Below are 15,593 nucleotides of genomic sequence, written 5' to 3'. Positions count from 1 at the left end.
ACATATGAGAGCTTATTCCTTCTCGAAGGCCGACAGGTCACTGCACAATAGCGAGCAGTAGTTTTCCCACGGTCTAGCCAGCTAGCTTTTTGTAGGCTAGTTTGCAGCGGCTGCAGCAGGTGTTATCGAAGAGGATATTGTTGCTAATTTGTTAGGTTTGCCCTTTTCAAGATGAACTTTCACAAGAAGTTAAGTTTCAAGCTATCATCACCTGGTGAGTGGAACTGTGGTTTTTATTGCAGCTCGCTTGCTGTTAGCTATCTCTTTGAAAATGACTTGCATTAAACTTGTCGCATTTAATCTTTGGATCACCGCTTAATTTGTGTGCTGAACATAAAAAATATGTTTGCAATGCGAAGGAAGAGTTGTACATTTCGATTGGGAAATCCTATGCCTAATGGTTGTGTTTTTGTATTGTTATGATTGGGACCTACTGTACTGGCTTATTATGTCTGAGTGAATAGGCTGCTTATCCTTTAACATCATGCTGTGTGTGAGTGCTGTCTTTCTATTGGCCCCAACTGTCACGTTCTGACCTTAGTTATTTTGTATTTTCTTTGTTTTTAGTATGGTCAGGGCGTGAGTTGGGTGGGTTATCTATGTTTTGTGTTTCTATGTTGGGTTTTTCGTTTGGCCTGATATGGTTCTCAATCAGAGGCAGGTGTTAGTCATTGCCTCTGATTGGGAACCATATTTAGATAGCCTGTTTTCTGTTGTGTTTTGTGGGTGGTTGTCTTCCGTGTCTGTGTGTTCCACACGGAACTGTTTCGGTTTTCAGTAGTTCACTTTATTGTTTTTGTATCTCAGTGTTCAGTTTGTTCTATTAAAGATTCATCATGAACACTTACCACGCTGCGCTTTGGTCCTCCTCTCTTTCTCCAGACGAAGATCGTTACACCAGCTATGTGTTTTACAAAAAGTGCACTCACCTGCATCACAAGCCTGTCACACACAACCTTTGATGTGTTACTGTTGTCACTTTTGGTGATAGTGTGATAGTGATGGCGTTAGTCTACCATAGGTTGTGTAAGCAGTGTTGTTGCTGGTAGCATTATCCATGCAGGTACTGTCTCTGTGTGAGTGGCAGCCCGAAGCTTGGCTCAGCCTCAGGCCTATTTGATTCAGCTGGGCGCATTAAATTATGCTACCTTTCTGCTATTTTTCTTCATATTTGAGTTTGGTACAATGTGTTGGAAGATTTATTTTTCTCCAACTGAAGTTCCAGTAGTGATGGTTCTCCACTGCGCAAACATGTCTATAATAGACATAAAGACTGTTACAACTTCACGGTCTTCCTTTACTAATAGTGAGCGTTCAAACTTCAAACAATTTCCCTACTCTTCCAAACCAATGAATCAAGGAAATTCTGACGATCGCGACAAAGTTTGAGGATTTTCTTTAACGAATGGACAGTAATGTTATGAGTAAAGTAGAAAGCCCAGTTTCAATAAGCAATAAGATATGAAAGGGATTCTTCTGGGTTTTGGCAATAAGGCACGTTATCTACTTCCCCAGAGTCAGATGAACTTGTGGATACCAATTTTATGTCTCTGTGCCCAGTATGAAGGAAGTTATAGTTAGTTTCGCTAGCCAATTCTAACTAGAGTTAGCAAAATGACTGGAAGTCTATGGGTTTCTGCTAGCATGCTAGTAGATACCCATAAACTTCCAGTCATTGTGCTAACGCTAGTTAGCATTGGCTCTCGAAACTACCTCTAACTTCCTTCATACTGGACATCCCAAAGTATCCCTTTAATGATTCATGATATAGCCTGGTGAAGTGGTTTTATGCACTCACTGAATGGAAGTGAATTTTTTACTCTGCTAGTCTTGGAAAGAAATTATGAGTTCTCACTGTCTGAGACAGAGTCAAGGCCAAGTAATAATGTATATGACACAGAGACAAGATCAAGACATTCAATATGTGGTCTTTAGATCGGACTCGGGTACTACAACACTGATATTTAGGCTTGGAATGACATGTGGCCCATTGTTTACCTTATCATCAATGACATGTGGCCCATTGTTTACCTTTTACCTTACCTGTTTACCATTTCAAAGAGCTGTCAGTCAAGGCGAGTTCATGATTATAAGCTCCCTGCCCACTCAGCCTGTTCGTTCAGGCTTCCTGATAGTTACAGATAAGAGAAAAGGTACAATTTCTTCAATTCTGAGCATTTAAATAGCATAAAAATATTATGGGTGATGTTTTGGTAATTTAAAGGCAATTTTTACTTGGGAAATAAGATGACTGTGCAGGACCATTAACTCAACTCATACTGTTAAAAGATGTAATATAATCTGCACGCACACATACTGTACACAAGCACACACACACACATTTATTTTCAAGAATGCCTTGAAGGCAGAGTCAGTGGGTAGAGGCCCAGCAGGAAAGTATGCCCCCTTATCCACCACCCTCCCTCACACACACTCTCACCCGCCCCATGCCCGAGAATGGGGCGATTTTTGTCAACATGGGGGCGACAGCGTCTGTGTCCAGAGTTACAAGGTAATAAAACTGTTTTCAGGCAGACCTTGGGAAGATTTCCACACTAAGTCGAAACAATGTTTCCCAATGAAGCTTTTCCCAGTTTCCTCTGCAAGCTTGTCTTTGCTGCTGGAAGGACCCACTTATTTTTAGAATGTGGTCAAAACAATGATATGACATATCTGCATCCTGAAAATACTTCATCTAGGCATCTGTGTGAGGTAAAATGAGGACAGGGGAGAAAGAGAGTGAGAGAGAGAGAGAGGCAAATGAGGGCATTGTTTTGATGACAAAACTCTTTGGTTCCCAGGGCTCAAAAAACACTGCACCTCCAACAACACTTAATCGTTTGGTAATCATTTTGTTCCTCTCGCAATTACTGTAACTGTCACTTTTTGTTCTTTCTCATTGAAGGAAAAAATGGAAAGTGTGTTTTTTCTCTCTCCTCCCCTAAGGCCCTGTCCCCGTGGTCCTTTCTTGCGTGGCCTAAGAAGTGCCCAGTTAAATCAGTTCAATTATAACCTCATTCTCGGGATGGGGGGGGGGTCTCAACGGGGGGTCCGAGGCCAGCTAGCATGCAGGAGGGGACAGAGGGGGGATGGGGGGTTGGGGAGGGGGGAATGTCCCGAGGATGGGCTGTTATTGCGGGCCAGAGCCCTACCCATCCACCTCATCTCAGCCAATCCAAATGCAAACGCCCTCTTGTTATGCCGCCTACGCCCCCCCAAACGCCCCATCGCTGACTGTATCCAGTGCCTCATTAAACCCCCACCTCTCCCCCCTCACCCCCCACCCTTCTCTCTCATCTCACTCCCCCTCGTGTGTTCCAGTGCCACATGTCCACCCACGGTCAGCGGGGCGAGTGCTGGTGCGTTAACCCCATCACGGGTGTCCAGATCACCCAGTCCACGAAGGTGCGGGGGGACCCCAAATGCAGCCAGTATGTGGAGGAGCAGGAGATGGCGACTGGGACACTGCCCACTGTCATCCTGCATATGGCAGAGGTATAGCAGCGCTTCACCCACATCCAGATATCCCCAATGGTGGAACGGTCCAAATTGACTGACAGCTGATATTGTTGTCATGTGCATTGGTTTCTTTCTATGTAGCCTACATGTTTTTGTTTAAGTGTGTGTATAAGTGGGGTGTTGTCTTTATATGTTTATGTGTGCGTGAGAGGGAGAGATAACGAGTACTTCTCTTGTCTTAGGACAGGTCTCCCTTGTGAAAAAGATTTGTGCAAATCAAGATGTTTGATAAAAGGGGTGTGAGAACAAGGCAAGGACATTATCCATGCTACAATTCAAAGCAAGTTTCATGAATATGTATTTACTGTGTGGGCATAAGCACTGTACGTGCGTGTGTGCCTGCCTGCTTGCTTGCTCATGTGTGTGCGTGTGTCTGTATGTGTGTGTGTGTGTTTGACTGGCTGTGTCCCCTGCTATTCATAGGCTAGGTGCTGCGAGTAGCATGGATGCCGGAGATAACACTATGCTAATCACGGGGCTGTCACTGCATCTGGTTCAATTGATGTATCAGGCGGCATATAACCTCCCATTTATGCAGCTGCTTGCCTTCCATGCCACGTTCCATATCTATTTATTCAACCTTTCTCTCATCACACTAGTCAATATGTGTGGTGGACTAACAAAGCCTCACATTAAGCCCTTGACATATAGAAGATCCGTACCAAACTAACGAACCATGGATGACACTTTATTTTGGTGTCTACATACAATACACACTAATCTGTTATTAGTGCATCATTCCAATGATGATGATGTACTTACATGCTAATGCTAATTTGAATTGTTGGAAACACTTTACCTTAATAACCTATACCGCCACAGTCTATTACCAACGCTATTACATAGCAGTTCCTATGTAACTACAATGTTGTTACTACAGTTACTACGGTGTAGTTACATAGGTAGGCTACAGAAGCAACTTAAGGTACTGTGCTACCAAGTTGTTTCATGTTAATCGAAGTGTTCAGAGATTTCTGTAGGGTAACTGTAATGTTAATTATTTGTCTTCTTTAATACACATTCTTCTGTCCTCTTCTCGTTCTGATAAACAGTCTCGTGTTTTTGTTATTGATATAGCTCTGTCCTTTAAAGATATTCAGAGAAATAGCCTGTGCATGAATGTATCCTGTAGGTCCCTCACATCAACAAGGTTAGGTCATTTACGTTCAGATAACTTTCCTCTTTTGAGTATTCCTTGATTAGTTAATCAAATGTAGGTACATCTCTTGTTGAATAAAATGGCAGAATAAAATGTACCCAACCAAGCTCTGTCTCTCTCTCTCTTCTACTATTTTCTACTCTGCCTTCTTCTTTATCCTTCACCTCATGCGTCCTCTCCCTCTTGTTGATCCTCCAGAATTCTGACCCCCTCCTCTCTCCCTTTCTCCAATCTATCCATCTTCTGCACTCTCTTCGTCCACTCCTCCCACCTCTCTACCAATGTTGTTCCATGATGACACCAGTCTGCAGTGGAATTGGGGTGGTGGTTTGTGTGTGTCTCTTTGCCCTCTGGTACTGTCATGCATCATGCCCATGTGGTGACGCCCCTGGCAAAGGGTGGTGGTGGTGGTCGAAGGGAAAGGTATATGGGGATCGGTGGTGGTTTGTAGAGGGGGGGTGTTGGAGGAAAGGGTGAATGGGGGTCGGGGTCGGCGGGTGGTTTGAAAAAGGGGGTGTCGGGGGGGTGTTGTGGGTTACTAATGAAGTGTTGACAGTGGTGAGAGATTAGAACCCAGGGCTGACATTGACAAATGTGATACTAAGTGGGTTAAAGTGTCTATAAATAAACACAGGTTCCCAAATGTATGTCCGCTATGCCAACGCTGAGGCCTGGCTGCTACACCTCCAGTCCACACACTGCTAGACAGAGGGCGAACAGAGAGAAGGGAGGTAAGGGTTGGTGGGAGGAGGAGGAGGAGGGTCTTGCACTCGTGTGTCCTATCCAACCCTAGAACTGGATTTCCCATACTTTCTATGGGCTCTTTCCACAATGCTGTTAGCCAACCATTGACTGTCTTAGATGGCCCACTGACCGAATGAAGATATGAATACAAACATGCAAGCATGTCATACCATATCAATGTATCAATGATTTACAACTAAAATATTAAAAGAAAGGACAAACTAATATATGAGACTGTCGTTATGGAGAAACCACAATAATGTTTGATGATCACATGTGAATTGGTCCAAAAACACGTTTTCATATGACCACATGATCTTGTTTAAAGTAAATGTGATAACATGTGACAACATGTAAAGCAACATGTGATAACATGAAACTACATGTGAAAACATGTGATCACATGTGAAGTGTTCCAAAAATACATTTCACATGTGAAGTCATGTGTTTTTTCTGTAAGGGTGTGACTGGGCTTTGACCTTATGACCTTATGTGTTGCCAGTCTGCCAGCAAGGTGCTAATCCAGTCACAATGCATCATCAACCATGCCACTCTCCATGTGGAACTGGACCTAGTATTTTCATATTTCCTTTTTGTTACTGTTTTCGTAGAGTAAATTAGTTGCGCTTAGTATGATTTCAGTGCTTTGAGGATGTTGGCAGTTCGTTTCCTGTATAGATCCCTCTGTGCCCTCTGGTAGTGCACTAAATTTAACGGTAGTTTGAGGCTGGCCTACTTTGAAAACAAAGAGAAACCAATCCCTGTGGTTTTTGGGTATATTGATTTGTCAGAGTGGGCTAAAGTGGGTGGTGTGTGTGTTGATGGAGTGTTTGTGCCGGTGTGTGAAGAAGGGGTAGGTTTGGCTAAGAGTGTGCATATGTACAGTATGTGTTCCTGGGGGGGAGTGGTTTAGCACAGAGTGGAGTGAGTGTTTACCATATGCTGCAGAGCAGGTCCTTGTGTTTGGAGAAGCTCACTCTGGGTGACAGAGGGAATTCTCTGAAGCAAAGCAAAGCACCATGTGCTCTGCCAAGAACATTCACCGGGTGTTCTCCTTCCTTGTTTTAACTTCATGTGTTTAATTTTAAGGTAGCACCTTCTAGCAATCTTTCTGATTTGCGTAAGCTATACTGAATAACAATATAAACGCAACATGAACTAGTTTCATATAAGGAAATCAGTAAATTGAAATACATTCATTAGGCCTTAATCTATGGATTTCAAATGAATGGGACGGGGCGCAGCCATGGGTGCGCCTGGGAGTGCATAGGCCCACCCACTTAGGAGCCAGGCACACCCACTGGGAAGTCAGGCCCAGCCAATCAGAATTACTTTTTTCCCACAAAAGGGCTTTATTGCAGACAGAAATCACTCCTCAGTTTCATCAGCTGTCCGGGTGGCTGTTCTCAGACAATGTCGCAGGTGAAGAAGCCGGATGTGGAGGTCCTTGGCTGGTGTGGTTACACGTAGTCGTGGTTGTGAGGCCGGTTGGACGTACTGCCAAATTCTCTAAAACAAAGTTGGAGGCGGCTTATGGTAGACAAATGAACATTCAATTCTCTGGCAACGGCTCTGGTGGAAATACCTGCAGTCAGCATGCCAATTCGACGCTCCCTTAAAACTTGAGACATATCTGGCATTGTGTTGTATGACAAAACGGAACATTTAAGAGTGGCCTTTTATTGTCTCCAGCACAAGGTGCACCTGTGTAATGATCATGCCATTTAATCAGCTTCTTGATATGTCACACCTGTCAAGTGTATGGATTATCTTGGCAAAGGAGAATTGCTCACTAACAGGGATGTAAACAAATTTGTGCACAAAATTTGAGAGAAATACCTTTTTTGTGCGTATGGAAAATGTCTGGGACCTTTTATTTCAGCTCATGAAACATGGAACTAACACTTTACATGTTACATTTATATTTTTGTTCAGTATATATGCAGTATTTTATAAACTGTTGATGTGGAATATTGAAAGATGTGGAACATCATGCTTCACTGAATGTGTTAAAATTAGGTTTTGTTGGCCACCCGAGTGGCGCAGTGGTCTGCGGCGCACAATTGGCCCAGCATCGTCCGGGTTAGGGGAGGGTTTGGCCGGTTGGTATGTCCTTGTCCCAACGCGCTCTAGCGACTCCTGTGGTGGGCAGGCCGCAGGCACACTGACATGGTCGCCGAGTGTACAGTGTTTTCTCCGAGAAATTGGTGCAGCTGGCTTCCGGGGTAAGCGGGCAGTGCGGCTCGGCTGGGTCGTGTTTCGGAGGATGCACAGCTATCGACCTTCGCCTCTCCCAAGTCCTTATGGGAGTTGCAGCGATGGGACAAGACTGTAACTACCAATTGGATACCACGAAAAAGGGTTACATTTTTTGGGGGGGGTTTGTTAACATTTTCACTATAACATCTCACAACAAAACATTAACCCAACTCTGACTGTTTTACTCTAGGATGAGATTTGATCAGATGTTCTGGGATTCACAGATGTTAGTCATACAGGACCAGCATTGGGGGAGAGAGCGCTTTAAAGGAGTGTTATGCTTTTTTTACAACTAAATCTAATTTTTTTATGCAAATGGGGTGTTATAGAAGGGTCAAGGCACTTTTTTGCAATGTCACTTGTGTTTGAGAAAATTTCCCCAACCAACAATTAATTTCCTCATCCTCGTTGTACACTACGGGGGCTCCGAAAACATGAACACAGGCTCCAGAAAAGCCCAAATAAGCCCAAACTCTCAGTATAGTGATGCAGGTCTTTCTTGTCCACATGAAATTGTGTCATTCAGAACTTTATCTGCAACGTTGTATTCCAATTTGTTGTGACTGGAGCGATACCCCTCCGTCCATTCTAGCAGCGGGTTACACATCGAATTGAACAGCTCGATAGGGAAATTGTCTCGAGTCGCACAAAATGAAATATTGCATTGCATATAAAGTTCGGAATGGCACAATTTCATGTGTGTCACATGTAAAGATCTCCATCACTATACTGAGACCTTTTCCGTTTCTAAAAATATGTATTTGGCTGTGTTTTTGGGACATTTGTTAATGGTTTTTTTTGGAGCCCACGTACTGCACAACGAGGATAAGGAAGTTAATCGCTGGTTGTGGTAAGTTTCTCAAAAACAAGTAAAATTGCAAAAAAAGGGTCTGGACCCTTCTATAACATGTAATTTACCTCAACAATAGAGATTTGGTTGTAAAAAAGAAAACTCCCATGCTGCGCATTCCTCAAATCTCCTTTCATCTTTATTCCAAATGGAGAAGAACCCCTATTACCCTCTGAGAGATGGAGAGAGTAGTACATGTAAGAGAACACAAGCAGTCATTTGGTATTTGTAGGTCTTGTAGTAAAATATGGGGGTGATTAAAGGCATATTACCTCCAAGGTCTGTGTTTCATTTGTGTTGCCATTATTAATTATGTTTTTGACTCTCTTAACTACGCATATCACTATGTCCTGAATTGGGATGCTCTCCACAGAGTGAGGCTGGTTTCGGATTGAGTAGTACTGAGAAATTGAGATTAAATCTGTTTATTCATTCCATCAGTTAGTAGAACGTTATTCAATATTGCTAAGCACATTTTAGCAGACCGACATTATATACGTTTCACAAAACTCCCTGTGCGACTTTGTGGGCCGATAAACCTTTGAAACCTCAAATACTTGGCATGAATCACCTTGTTCTAGGACAGGTTTGGTGTAGCGAGGCCCATGTTGCGATTATATGTAGCCATCCATAATTGTTGGCCTAATACTGTCATAAAAGGGGCATGAATGCTTTGAAGCCCTAAGTGCACTTGTCAGTTTCTTTGAAGGCAATAGTGAACATGACAATTACTATCTCACAAATCAAATCCTCTACACATGTTCCTTCTCCACAGAGTCTACCCGGCTTCCCTCTTATATTACTGACGCATTGATCCGACTATACAGGGGAACAAAGTTACCAAGTCCTCCTCCCTCAGTGTCTGTGTGCCGACGCTGCGTCAATCACACACATCTGAAGTTGGTCAAGCCCAAGTGTCCCCAAGATCCCTGTCTCGTCATGTTGTTTCCTGGAAGTCGTCGGCAAACAATTCCCCTTACACCCTCTCCTTCTCCCCCAAAACCGAAAAAATCCAGACTACCTTCAGAGGAAGGTGTGTGATAGATGAGCTGATAGTACCCTCCTCTTTCCTGTTATTGAGCCCAAAAATGTTCTCTCTCTCTCTCTGTGTGTGTGTGTGTGTGTGTGTGTGTGTGTGTGTGTGTGTGTGTGTGTGTGTGTGTGTGTGTGTGTGTGTGTGTGTGTGTGTGTGTGTGTGTGTGTGTGTGTGTGTGTGTGTGTGTGTGAGAGAGAGAGAGAGAGACAGAGAGCAACGACTTATAACACAGTTCAATAACTTTGTCCTTGGAAAACTTTGACTTGGCATAACTGTCATATCTTCCATACACTGTTAGCCGTTTTTATTTAATCAGTAACTTACCATATTAATCAACAGTATGATACTGTATAAACTGAATACAGTAGATTACCGTAGAATGCACAGTAAAATACTGTTAATTTGTTTTACAGCAAACTAAGATCTTTCTGTAATTTCAACAGTAAAATACTGTAGAATGCACAGTAAAATAACTATAGTGCATTTTGGGAAAAAGTTGTCAGTGGGAAAGAGTCTCTTGCTCATTAATGTTTAGATGTGTCTGTTACTTGAACTCTGTGAAGCATTTATTTGGGCTGGAATCTGAGGTGCAGTTAACTCCAATGAACTTAACATCTACAGCAGAGGTAACCAGTTTCATCATAGCTCTTGATGGTTTTTGTGACTGCACTTGAAGAAACTTTCAAAGTTCTTGAAAATTTCCAGATTAAGACATGAAGGTCAGTCAAAATAATGATGGACTGTCGTTTCTCTTTGATTAATTGACATGTTCTTGCCATAATATGGACTTCGGTCTTTTACCAAATAGGGCTATCTTCTGTTTACCAGCCCTACCTTGACACAACACCACTGATTGGCTCAAACGCATTAAGAATGAAAGAAATTCCACAAATGAACTTTTAACAAGACACACCTGTTAAATGAAATGCATTCCAGGTGACTACCTCATGAAGCTGGTTGAGAGAATGCCAAGAGTGTGCAAAGCTGTCATCAAGGCAACGGGTGGCTACTTTGAAGAATCTCAAATATATTTCGATTTGTTTAACAATTTTTTGCTTACTACATTCCATTTGTGCTATTTCATAGTTGTGATGTCTTCACTATTATTCTACAATGTAGAAAATAGTAAAAATAAAGAAAAACCCTTGAATGAGTAGGTGTGTCCAAACTTTTAACTAGTACTATATATCATAAAATAAGTTGTTGTAATTACAATTATTTTGAAAACCAATGCATACCTAACTACAACAACATTTTCAGTAACGGTTACAGAAACCTTTTAGTTTCTCTGATTTATCAACCTTGAATGCACTGACTGTAAATTTCTAAGGAAAACCACAATACTGTTTACCCCTTAACAAGCTCTGCCACTCAAACATCCCCTCAATTTCTATGGGGGCTGTGACTCAGGGTTTCCCAAAGTCGGTCCTGGTCCCAAAAGAATCCCACCTTGTCTAGCGTATTTTGTTTTGTCGGCATTTTCATAGCACCTGGTTTATGACTGTGATGTCTCACCTAGCTATCTTCAGATGAATGCACTTACTGTAAGTTGCTCTGGATAAGCGCATCTGCTAAATAACAAACATTTACATTATTTGGCGTGTGTGTCTGTGTGTGCGCCCATGTGTGTGGACTTTCGTTTCAGTGTGTGTGCGTGTGTGTGTGTGTCTGCGAGTCAAATAAAGGCTCATTTTCCATAACATGATGGGGCTCCTTAGGCTACCCTTTCCCCATTTGAATAGCTAAGTTAGTACCGCCAGAGTTCTCCCCCCTTGAAGTTAGTTCAAACCCCATGTTAAATGACTTCCTAGTTCCTGGGCAATCTCTTTGATTTGTGTTGAAAACCAGGTGACTCGCCCCCCCGGGCAGGCCTTTAATAAGGTAATATCCTGTATTCTATTCTCATCCTGTGTGGGCCCTCATCTTCACGTCTCTATCTTAGTATGCAAGCTTTATTATTAACACGCTGATCATATTGGTCCACCCAATTATTTTTTTAAAGACCAAATGCTATCATCCTAAATAATCCACCTTTCTTTTACTACTGGTATACTTCAAGGGGCTGAATCAGATTTAGGAATGTATGCCTTTTGTTTCACACAACTTTCCTACACACTTCTCAGTATTTGGTATTCAGATTTACCTTATTCAGTCACGTAACAAGCTCTGCAGGTGTGGCTACCTTGCGCGCGCTGAATACATTTACAGTGCCTTGCAAAAGTATTCACCCCCTTGGCGTTTTTCCAATTTTGTTGCATTACAACCTGTAATTTAAATAGATTTTTTTTGGATTTCATGTAATGGACATACACAAAATAGTACAAATTGGTGAAGTGAAATGAGAAAAAGTGAAATTTCAAAAAATTTGAAAGAATTCAAAACGTAAAATTGGTGCGTGTATATGTATTCACCCACTTTGCTATGAAGCCCCTAAATGAGATCTGGTGCAACCAATTACCTTCACAAGTAACATAATTAGTTAAATAAAGTCCACCAGTGTGCAATCTAAGTGTCACATGATCTCAGTATATATACACCTGTCCTGAAAGGCCCCAGAGTCTGCAACACCACTAAGCAGGGGGCACTACCAAGTAAGCGGCACCATGAAGACCAAGGAGCTCTCCAAACAGGTCAGGGACAAATTTGTGGAGAAGTACAGATAAGGGTTGGATTATAAAAAAATATCAGAAACGTTGAACATCCCACGGAGCACCATTAAATCCATTATTAAAAAATGGATAGAAAATGGCACCACAACAAACCTGCCAAGAGAGGACCGCCCACCAAAACTCACAGACCAGTCAAGGAGGGCATTAATCAGAGAGGCAACAAAGAGACAAAGACAACCCTGAAAGAGCTGCAAAGTTCCACAGCGGAGATTGGAGTATCTGTCTATAGGACCACTTTAAGCTGTACACTCCACAGAGCTTGGCTTTACAGAAGAGTGGCCAGAAAAAAGCCATTGCCTAAAGAAAAATAAGCAAACACGTTTGGTGTTCACCAAAAGGCATGTTGGAGACTTCTCAAACATATGGAAGAAGGTACTCTGGTCAGATGAGACTAAAATTGAGCTTTTTGGCCATCAAGGAAAACGCTATGTCTGGTGCAAACCCAACACCTCATCACCCCGAGAACACCATGTTTTTCATCGGCAGGGACTGGGAAACCGGTCAGAATTGAAGGAATGATGGATGACACTAAATACAGGGAAATTCTTGAGGGAAACCTGTTTCAGTCTTCCACAGATTTGAGACTGGGACGGAGGTTCACCTTCCAGCAGGACAATGACCCTAAGCATACTGCTAAAGCAACACTCGAGTGGTTTAAGGGGAAACATTTAAATGTCTTGGAATGGACAAGTCAAAGCCCAGACCTCAATCCAATTGAGAATCAGTGGTATGACTTAAATATTGATGGGACACCAGCGGAACCCATCCAACTTGAAGGAGCTGGAGCAGTTTTGCCTTGAATAATGGGCAAAAATCCCAGTGGCTAGATGTGTCAAGCTTATAGAGAGACATACCACAAGAGACTTGCAGCTGTAATTGCTGCAAAAGTTGTCTCTACAAAGTATTGACTTTGGGGGGGGTGAATAGTTATGCACACAAGTTTTCAGCTTTTTTTTCTTATTTCATGTTTGTTTCACAATAAAAAATATTTAGCATCTTCAAAGTCGTAGACATGTTGTGTAAATCAAATTATACAAACCCCCAAAAAGCCATTTTAATTTTAGGTTGTAAGGCAACAAAATAGGGAAAATCCACTGTAATTAAATCACTGGCCAACAGATTTTCTCGTGAATAGGGTTTCAGAGTTTTCATAGAATAGGGTTTTCAGCACATGTATCTTAATAACCCTATCAGTCTGGAGATTCCAGCAAAAATTGGCTTTTCATTTTGTCACGCTCGTTGGAATAAATGGACCAAGGCGCAGCGTGCGTAGAGTTCCACATGTTTTAATAAATGAAACTCACCAAAACAAATACAGAAACAAACGAAACGTGAAGTAATGGAGTGCTCACAGGCACTACACAAAAACAAGATCTGTAACGATGGTCCTGGGAAGAATGAGACCAAGGCGCAGCGTTCTTTGAGTTCCACATAATTTTAATCACAAAGTGAAACTACGACACAACAAAACAATAAAGAATAAGGCGACCGAACAGCTACGTCGTGCAACCTAGCGGCACACAAACAAAGAACAAGATCCCACACAGAAAGAGGGAAAAGGGCAGCCTAAGTATGGTTCTCAATCAGAGACAACGATAGACAGCTGCCTCTGATTGAGAACCACACCCGGCCAAACACATAGAAATAGACCACATAGAACCAAGACATAGAATGCCCACCCCAACTCACGCCCTGACCAAACCAAAATAGAGACATAAAAAGGATCTCTAAGGTCAGGGCGTGACAAGATCCCACAAACAACAGGTGTGAAAAGGCTGCCTAAATATGATCCCCAATCACAGACAACGATAGACAGCTGCCTCTGATTGGGAACCATACCAGGCCAACATAGAAACGAAAAACTAGAATACCCACCCTAATCACACCCTGACCTAACAAAAGTGGGGAAATAAAAGGATCTCTAATGTCAGGGTGTGACACATTTATAGAGTGCATTTGCAAAGTACTCAGACTCTTTTACTTTTTCCACATTTTGTTACTTTACAGCCTTACTCTAAAATGGATTAAATCGTTTTCCCCACTAATCAATCTACACTCAATACACCATAATGACAAAGGAAAAAACGCTTTTTAGAAAATTTAGCAAAGTTATAAAAATATAACGGAAATATTACATTTACATAAGTTTTCAGACCCTTTACTCAGTACTTTGTTGAAGCACCTTTGGCAGTGATTAGAGCCTTGATTATTCTTGGGTATGACGCTACAAGTTTTGCACACCTGTATTTGAGGAGTTCCTCCCATTTTTCTCTGCAGATCCTCTCAAACTCTGTCAGGTTGGATGAGGAGCGTCACTGCACATCTATTTTCAGGTCTCTCCAGAGATGTTTGATCGGGTTCAAGTCCGGGCTCTGGCTGGGCCACTCAAGGAAATTCAGACTTGTCCCGAAGCCACTCCTGTGTTGTCTTCGCTGTGTGCTTAGGGTCGATGTCCTGTTGGAAGGTGAACCTTCGCCCTAGTCTGAGGTCCTGAGCGCCATGGAGCAGGTTTTCATCAAGGATCTCTCTGTACTTTGCTCTTTCATCTTTCCCTCGATCCTGACTAGTCTCCCAGTTCCTGCTGCTGAAAAACATCTCTTTAGCATGATGCTGCTATCACCATGCTTCACCGTAAGGATGGCGCCAGGATTCCTCCTGGTGTGACGTTTGGTCAAAGCGTTCAATCTTAATTTCATCAGACCAGAGAATTTTGTTTCTCCTTTAGGTGCCTTTTGGCAAACTCCAAGTGGGTTGTCATTTGCCTTTTACTGAGGAGTGGCTTCCATCTGGCCCCTCTACCATAAATGCCTGATTGGTGGACTGCTGCAGAGATGTTTGTCCTTCTGGAAAGTTCTCCCATCTCCACAGAGGAACTCTGGAGCTCTCTCAGAGTGACAATCTGGTTCTTGGTCACCTCCCTGACCAATGCCCTTCTTTCATGATTGCTCAGTTTGGCCGGGCAGCCAGCTCTAGGAAGAGTCTTGGTAGTTCCAAACTTCTTCCATTTAGGAATGATGGAAGCCACAGTGGTTTTGGGGACATTCAATGCTGCAAACAGTTTTTGGTACCATTCCTCAGATCTGTGCCTCGACACAATCCTGTCTCGGAGCTCTACGGACAATTCCTTCGACCTCATGGCTTGGTTTTTGCTCTGACTTGCACTGTCAACTGTGGGACCTTATATAGACAGGTGTGTGCCTTTCCAAATCAATCAAGTTGTAGAAACATCTCAAGGTTGATCAATGGAAACAGGATGCACCTGAGCTCAATTTCAAGTCTCATAGCAAATGTTCTGAATACTTATGTAAATAAGGTATTTAATTTTTTACTTTATACATTTGTAAAAATATCTAAAAC

At 42.5% G+C, this 15,593-nt stretch overlaps 1 protein-coding gene across 1 annotated transcript in view; it reads left to right on the top strand.

The window, feature by feature from the left end:
* The window catches only part of LOC139538595 (insulin-like growth factor-binding protein 2-B), a 31,469-nt gene extending 26,729 nt beyond the window's left edge, over positions 1–4,740 (top strand). The window contains exon 4 of the mRNA XM_071340796.1: positions 3,322–4,740. Within this exon, the coding sequence (XP_071196897.1) occupies positions 3,322–3,501 (180 nt within the window). The 3' untranslated portion in view covers positions 3,502–4,740. The remainder of the gene's footprint in view (positions 1–3,321) is intronic.
* The last annotated feature ends 10,853 nt before the right edge of the window (positions 4,741–15,593 follow it).

This window comes from Salvelinus alpinus, chromosome 14 (assembly GCF_045679555.1).
Source record: "Salvelinus alpinus chromosome 14, SLU_Salpinus.1, whole genome shotgun sequence".
Classification (NCBI taxonomy): domain Eukaryota; kingdom Metazoa; phylum Chordata; class Actinopteri; order Salmoniformes; family Salmonidae; genus Salvelinus; species Salvelinus alpinus.
This window is presented reverse-complemented; position numbering and strand designations above follow the sequence as displayed.